Source organism: Eschrichtius robustus, chromosome 12 (assembly GCF_028021215.1).
Source record: "Eschrichtius robustus isolate mEscRob2 chromosome 12, mEscRob2.pri, whole genome shotgun sequence".
In the NCBI taxonomy this organism is placed as follows: domain Eukaryota; kingdom Metazoa; phylum Chordata; class Mammalia; order Artiodactyla; family Eschrichtiidae; genus Eschrichtius; species Eschrichtius robustus.
Genome location: NC_090835.1, coordinates 69,249,238 through 69,257,041, shown reverse-complemented (window position 1 = coordinate 69,257,041; position 7,804 = coordinate 69,249,238). Strand labels below are relative to the sequence as shown.

The window sequence follows — 7,804 nt, the reverse complement described above, 5'->3', positions numbered from 1 at the left end:
GGCTAAAGAGTCTGGGGGCTTCAAAACCTGGGTCTTGGGCCTAGCGGCACTATTTGTAGGGCCTCAGGAAGCTGGAAACTTTGGAGCGGAGCAGCTTGATGAAGGATTTGGGCAGCATCTCCTTGTGCTTCTCTGTGTACTTGAAGTAGTTCTGGGGGTGGGCCAGCACCTCGAAGAAGGCCTTAATGAGCTTCTTGTCCTGCAGAGGATGGCAGGTAGCAATGTCAGCATCAGTGTCAGTGGTGGGAGAGAGGACCACCAGCCTCCACTCAGCAGCAGCCCCTCTTGATGTCTAATAGGCATATCCAGAAGTGAACTCTGGATTCCCATCCCACCATCTGTTGCTCCTTTGGAATTCTACAGCTCAGTCAGTGGCAGCTCCATCCTTCCATTGCTCAGTCCCAGTCCTTGGAGCCATCCTTGACCCCTCTCTCTTGCTCACAACCACAGCAAATCCTGTTGATTCTACCTTTAAAATACATCCAGGGTCAGACCACTTCTCACTGTCTCCAGAGCTACCACCCTGTCCAAGCCACCATCATCTCTCACTTGGCAATGGCCTCCTGACTGGTCTCCATGCTTCTACCTACGCTTGCCCTTCTACAGACTGTTCTCCCCCGCAGCAGCCAGAATGACTTTTTTGGTTTTTAATTAGATCACGTCCTTCTTCTTTTCTAAACACTTCTCTGGTTTCTTTTTTTTTTTAATGTATCTTTTATATCTTTATTGGAGTATAATTGCTTTACAATGTTGTGTTAGTTTCTGCTGTACAACAAAATGAATCAGCCATATGTACACATATATCCCCATATCCCCTCCCTCTTGAGTCTGGTTTCTTTTATCACTTAGTAAGGCTGAATCCCTTTCATGGCCCATAGGCTGAATGTGATCTGTGCCCTGCTGTCTCTCCTCTATCCCCCTCTTGACTCTTCCTTACTCTGCTGAGCTACACTGGCCTCAAGGTTCTTGAGCATGCCACATGGCTCCCATGTTCCTGGGCTTGGAATGCTCCTCTCCTGATCTTCTAATGGGTAGCCTTTTACCTCATTCAGGTCTCTTCTCCTCAGAGGCCTTCCCTGATCACCCTGTCTGAAACAGCAACATGATGTGTGGAGAGCCTACTGGGTGCCAAGCACTGTGCATTAGGACTCAGCTCTTCTGGCTTCTAGGCTAGTGTTCTTTCCATTACATCAGCAGATTTTTAAAACAAGGGGTGGAGCTTCCAGCCTCTCATCTCCACTTTAATCAAAATGGTGCCTCTACTTTATGCATTGGAGTTCCATAGCACATTTGATATAAGGATTCAGATGCTCTAAAAATTTTTGAAAAGCATTGCTGAAATTATATTTTTTGCAGTCTGCAAGTTCTGGATTTTTGTCATTGTGTCTCATTTTGATAATAATACAAAAATTATTTTATTTATCATAAAGATAACATTTTTTTGCATTGATAATTTATGAAGGATAATACTGTGACTAGGACTATAGTTTCTTTAGTAAGATTTTCTCAAACTGGGATCCACAGACCTAGGTATCCAGACCGTCCTTCAATGTTGGAAACATTCCTTTTCCTTTAAAAGAGGTCTATACCGAATTAACTCTGAGAAACGCTGTACTAGATCTGCTGTTTTTCTGTGGGAACTGAGGAGGGAGTTAAGGGAAGGCAGGGACTTATGCAAAAGCATCTTTCTAAACCACATTTTCCGTATATTTCTTGGTGGAAGAGGTCAAGGACATTTCATTTCCTCATCCTCCCTTTCTCTTCACCCAGAGTGTAAGATAGTGTGAGTGACACTGCAGTCAGATGCGCTTGGGCTCAAATCCCAGCTTTACCACTGGGCAAGTTCTCTAACTCTCTGTGCCTCAGTTTTCTCATCAGTAAAGTGGGAATGATGAAAGTACCTACTTCATAGAGCTATTGTGTAAATCAAATGAGAATATTCAAGTAAGCACTTAGCATATTGCCTGCACATTGTTACATGCTCATTAAACACTGGCCATCATTATCGCTCATATTCACTCACCTTTAAAATCTCCTGGTGGTTTTCAGATGCATAGAGCCGGCCATCTCGCACAATGTCTTCTACCAGCTGCTCATAATCCTCTGCAAAGTCAGCGAAGGAGAGGGGCTCAGGGGTGGGAACTCTTCCTGCTTCCTTGCTCCCTCCAAGACCCATGAGCCTCCCCTTTCTCACCCACTTCCCTGGCTCTCCTGCCCTTGCTCACCATCATAGGTAACATAGGGAATCTGGAAGCCACGGGCGCTGTTGGCCTCACTTGTCTTGAAGTTGATCCAGAGCTTCCTGGAGCGGGCTGTGAAGGCGATGGGGCGCTCGTAGGTCTGGCAGGTCTCATAGGTGGTAATGGAGGATGGGGAGGCTGGGAAGGCAAGCAGCAGGTCAGGAGAGAGCAGGGCAAGCTCTCCAAGTCCTCCTAGAGTGAGGAATCATGCTGACAGAGGCCCTCCCTCATGTATGTAGCTCCCCTACCCTCCAGCATACACATATTCTCTCTCAATGCCCTGGGCTTGTTCCACAATTCCTCTTCGACATCCAGGTAGTCACACAGTGTAAGAAATTTGACATTTAAGTGAATGGAACAGTAAAAATACTAGAACTGGAAAGTGACACATGTAAGACTATTGGAATTCTACTCCCAAAGCTGGCTTTCTTAACTCTGCTCTCCACCGAACACGTAGCATTCATTGCTGTTTTCCTTTGCTCCGAGGCCTCCCTCATCATTGCCCCAATTCTTCCAGCACCAATTTTTTTTCTCTCTCTCTCCCTCCCAACCAGATTTGGACTGCCCTTCCCTGGCCCAACTCTGCAGCCACCCACAGTTCTTTCTCATGACGAGGACGTCCCCACACTCGTCCTCAGATGGCAGGAAGATCTCGGGTACCACGATAAGAATCTTGCGCTTGGGTGGGGGGTTGATGTTCCAGACGCACTCCACGCTGGCTGGGTAGTTGCCTGGGTAGTTGGGAGACTCGATATAGCCAGTGAACTCACCCAGCTCCCCACCACACTGGCGATCTGTAGCCAAGCCCCGGTGGACAAAGAGAGAAAGAGAAGGGAAGTCAGTGGGGAAATAGGTTGGGGAAATTGAAGAGTTCTGAAGTGGAAATCAGATACATAGGCAGCCTCCTTCTTAGTCATCATCTCTTCTCCAAGTTCTGGGTCTCCCTTCCTTCCTGCCCTTTTAGCACCTTCTAATCTCACTTTACCTGTCCCTGCCTCCCCACTACCTGCCTCCCTCCCCTCCAGGGAGAGGGTGCTACAGGGCCCAGCCCGGCAACCAGTCTTGAGGTTGAGTGGGTTGCGGAGAGATGGAGGGTGGGACTTTCCTGCCCATCCACTCCCCAGCCCTGCTCCCTGTTGGTTTACTCCCTGCCCACCTCCGGCTTCCTCCCATGCCCACTGCTCCCAGGCCTCTCCACCCCGTTTTCCACAGCCTGGCCTGACACATACTCTTGCACTGGGCCACACTGGTGGAGCCATCAAAGTCAGTGCTTGTGTTCCCTGGACAGCGGGTGCAGAAGTTCTGACGGAAGTCAGGCTGATAGGAGCCCATGGCACAGCGGATACAGCGATGGATGCTGGTGTTGTAGTAGTGCCCAGGGGAGCACTGGACTGCAGGCAAGGGGGAAGTGTAGGAGTTAAGATGGCAGGCAAGCGGGAGTTCTGGGGCAGGACACATTCATCGCAGAGAATGAAGGAAGACACCAGAGTTCCTTCTAGAGTCCCAACCTTCCCTAGTCAGGCCGGAATTTAAGCTCAGGGGAAAACGAACTTGACAGAGTGGTTGGCTACAGCGCCAATCCTGTTCTTTCAGGCACTGAGCACAGTGGCAAACCTGTACAGAAACTTATTTGTAGTATAGAGGGGAAGGTGACACCAGCTTTCCAAAGCAGAGGGGTAAGTTGAACTGTTACTTATTCCCCAGTTCCCACGCTTGGGACTGGTGGAGGGTCACGACGGGTCCTATGAGTAGGATGGGGGGGCTTGGTCATGCAGCTGGGCCTTTCCCGGTTTGGGGAAGATGGTAGGGCAACATACCTGGGTCTACTCTGGGGACTTGGAGAGTTTTTTGGAAGTAGCTGGGGTTGGGGTCCTGTACCGGGGGGAGCAGCCCACTCACCTTTAGTGTCACAGTCTTGGAAGGAGGCGGCTCCCTCGTGCTTGGTGGTGAGGCTCCCACCGCACGGGAAGCACAGGGTCCGTCCCGCTTCAGGTTGGTAGGTGCCACGTGGACATGGCTGGCAGGGCTTGAAGCCATCTACAGAGTGTTGGCCAGGTGAGCACTGACCTGCAGTAAACCGAGGGCCCAACTCTGATGGGGATGTTTCTGGTCATCCCCACGGGGTCACCCAGTCTCAGGGGACAGAGGCACACACAAACAGGATGTTGACTAGGAGAGTGGCCTGGAGCCTGGGCCTGCCTTGGGAAATCCCATGCCCATGGGCGTCCCAGTGCCCACCCTACCCCACTCTGTATTGTTTGTTCCCCTGGCACCTGCACATGTGGTGACGTTGGTGGCTCCGAGAGGCCCGTGGGCATCACTCCCAGGGCAAAGGTCGCAGGAGAGCTGCCCTTCTCTCTCCTGGAAGGTGCCCGCTGGGCATGGCACACACTGCTCCGTCTGGCCGTGGTAATACGTTCCCTGCGGGCAGCTGACTGAGGGAGAGTCGGCCGCGCTAGCCACCCACCCCCCACCTATTTCCCACCACCCAGGTCTGGGACTCCCCTTCCCTCTCCCCCAGATTCAAGGAGAATCTCTTTGTCTGGAAACAGAATCCTGCTTGGGAGGATCAGGGGCCAAAGCCATGTGCAGGAGGGTTGGTGGCCCCACATGACGTCCCTCTAGATTTCAGCCTGGGACCAAGGAGTGGGGGATGATGGGCAGGAGGGTCTTGGCTGCCTCACAATTTGAGAGATGCAACCGAGGCCTTAAAGTGCCCTGCTCTGAACCAGACCCAAGCTGAGCCTTCCCTACTCCCCCACTCCCCTGTTCCCCAGCAAGCTCCCTTACCACACTTGGCCCCAGAGCGGTGCTGCCCGGGCCTACAGGCCTCCACTGGTTCCGCTCGCTCCCCAGCTACTGGGCCTGGTTTGTGGGCCAGCTCATAATCAAGGCCTGCCAGGCGCAGTAGGAAGCGGTCCTGGTTGATGGACTTTCTAAGCATCTTCAGGGACCCTTTCAGCCGCCGTTCCATCCGCTGTCGGAGGCAGGGCAGCCCACAGCCAGCTGGTGGGGGATGGTGTTATGAGTCAGAGAAGGAAGAGAAAGAAAGAGTGGCTGTGAGCAGGAGGGCAAGGAAGCAAAGCTAGGAGCTAGGAGGGTCATGGTGAGAGGGACTGGCTCCTGGGCTTGGCCTTAGGCAGGGTCTGCCCTTAATACAGGCTCTGCCCCTTCCTTCGCTGCTGTTTGCCCATCTCTGCCCTACCCTTTCCACCCTCCTCCCAACGGTGTCCCAAGTCCCACCTGTGGTTTCTTCGGCTCTGACTTCTGCCTCCAGTTCCAGGGTGAGCCGAGTGACTTCCTTGCCTGGAGGGGTCCGGGCCCGCCGGCCCTTGCCCTTCCGAGAGGAGTCACACTTGAGGTGGATGAAGGTGACCTGGCAGTCAGAGCAGGGGGCACCACCTGGGGGAGAGGCCTTGTCAACCTCAGCGGCACCCCCTGGAGACAGGGAATGTTCTTACTCCCAGCTCTCACGTTTCCACCCCAACTCAGACAGATCTCACCAGATCTCTGACTATAACGATCTCAATTCTCTTTTAGTCTAAGATACTAATTAGTTGGTGGGGGGGTGTATCCTAGGACTTCCTTGGACTCTATGCCTACAACCGCTTCTTCCCCTGTTCTGTCCAGAATTCAGGGTGCCAGTGGGTTTTTGGAGATCCCACTAAGCAGAAGAGCTGAGGGGTGGGAAGGGTTTGGTGGCCAGATAGCCCATTGGAGTGGGGTCCCCAGTCCAGACCTGGCCCCAGGATTCTGCTGGCCTCCTCCGTTTTGCCTTTGTTTCTCAGGTGCAAACGGCATTTGGCATCTTTGATCTTGAAGGAAGCCCGCTGTTTAACCGTCAGCACTGCAGCCTCTAGAGGGATGGCAGAGCTCAGCACAGCCTGGGGGTCCCTTGAGGGTGGGGGCTGCTATAGAGGATGTTGGGAAGCTGGGGCCAGGGGCTTGGCTGGAGGAGAGGGATTACGAAAGCCAAGGGCATCAGCTGTTAAGGGTAGAGGGAGCCAGGCAGCAGGGCTGGAGAATTACAGAGGAAAGAAGGGGATCCAGGAAAAAGTAAGGCCAGGAGGATTAACGAGGAAGAGAAATAGGGGTTAATAAGCCAGAGAGTAGCATGGAACAAGGCCTCTGGGCTGGTGCTCACCATGGCAGTGGTTGGAGTTTGTGCTGTTCCCAGTGTGGCCAGCTCGGGCTGGAGCAGCCCTGGGGCTGGGGACGCCACAGCTCACGGTGAAGCCATTCTCAGACTCTGAGAGAAGGGGGATGTCACAGCTCTGACCTGCCCCCTGACCCCCACTGGCTGGAGGAATCCAAGGGGACCAGAGGAGCTGCCTAAACAGCCAGACTTCCTCCCTGCCAGCCCTCCAGCAACCTCCTCTCTGTACCTGGCAAAAACCGGGCCCGGGAGGGGCAGGTCAGGGCACAGGTGTCCTTCTTCCCAGACCGACTGCAGCTGATCATGGCTTTTGAGGCACCAGGACTACTATGACACTTTACTGGCTCTAGGAAGTGGAGAGAAGCCTGAGGAGGAGAGGGTCTTCCTCTCCCACCCTCTTTGTCAGTCCGTCAGTCAAGTAATTAGGAGGAAGAGAATTAGCTACACGTAGAACTGCAACTGTACACGGAGATGAATGAAGGGATTATTTACCAGGAACTTCACATCTCAAATGGCTACATTCTCCATCTCCTACTACCTCATATCTTCCTCAGTATGGAACTCCACATTTCCCAGGACCCCAACTACCCCCAACCCTGAAACTGCAGTGCCAGCTTCAGCCAGCAGAGGGCGCTGCCCACCTGTGCAATCCTTCCCGTTCCAGTGCAGCCGGCCCTGGCCTGCTGGGCAGGTACACTGGTAGCTGCCAGGAGTGTTGATGCAGCCAGAGCGGCAACCTCCCCGGTTGATACTGCACTCATCCACATCTGGGCGAGGGAGGAGGGAGACACAGACAAACAATAAGGGGGTGGGGGGGTGGGGGGGTGGGGAGGAGTAGGAGCCAGAGAGTGGGCAGTGAGTGAGGACCTTTGGTTAGAGTTCCAGGCACTCTAAGATGATTCCTGGCCCGAGAAGAGCTCAAACCTAGGACCTCCTTCCCTTATTTCTGTTCCCAGTCAAAAGAAGGATTGAGAAGGGGCCAAGCTAACAAGCTTTTTAAAGCCTTCCACTCCTACCTACCAGTGGGGCTGTAATTTGGAAGCTAAGGATGGGAGTCAAGAGGCAGTGATGGGGATGGGAAACAGAAGTTTCGGAAACAGGATGCTGTTCCCTGATACTCTAATCTCTCAATTGTCTTAATCTCTCCAACTTCATCATGATGAATGCAGACATGGCACATGCACCTTGGGATTGCCCACAGCCACCAGCCAACTCAGGGACTCGTTCAGTTGAAGGGTGAGGAGGTGAGAGGGGCTGGGTGGCTGAGGGTCCAGATTTGCTGACTTACCCCCACAGTGGGTGACACCATACAGCAGGTAGCCGTGATGGCAGAGGCACTGGAAGCTCCCCGGCGTGTTGACACATATGTGGTCACAGGTTCGATCAAAGGAACACTCGTCTATATCTG

The 7,804-nt window shown here is 53.1% G+C and overlaps 1 protein-coding gene across 2 annotated transcripts in view; it reads right to left on the bottom strand.

Annotated features, from left to right (window-relative positions):
• The window catches only part of SCUBE3 (signal peptide, CUB domain and EGF like domain containing 3), a 32,793-nt gene continuing 24,989 nt past the window's right edge, over positions 1–7,804 (bottom strand). For both annotated transcript variants that reach the window (XM_068557257.1, XM_068557258.1), the window contains exons 9-22: positions 7,685–7,801; positions 7,038–7,163; positions 6,626–6,742; positions 6,385–6,489; positions 5,980–6,096; positions 5,484–5,642; positions 5,031–5,246; positions 4,514–4,675; positions 4,140–4,307; positions 3,470–3,631; positions 2,837–3,034; positions 2,226–2,378; positions 2,024–2,103; positions 1–199 (exon numbers count right to left, since the gene is read on the bottom strand). In XM_068557257.1, the coding sequence (XP_068413358.1) occupies positions 50–199; positions 2,024–2,103; positions 2,226–2,378; positions 2,837–3,034; positions 3,470–3,631; positions 4,140–4,307; positions 4,514–4,675; positions 5,031–5,246; positions 5,484–5,642; positions 5,980–6,096; positions 6,385–6,489; positions 6,626–6,742; positions 7,038–7,163; positions 7,685–7,801 (2,030 nt within the window). In that variant the 3' untranslated portion in view covers positions 1–49. The remainder of the gene's footprint in view (positions 200–2,023; positions 2,104–2,225; positions 2,379–2,836; positions 3,035–3,469; positions 3,632–4,139; positions 4,308–4,513; positions 4,676–5,030; positions 5,247–5,483; positions 5,643–5,979; positions 6,097–6,384; positions 6,490–6,625; positions 6,743–7,037; positions 7,164–7,684; positions 7,802–7,804) is intronic.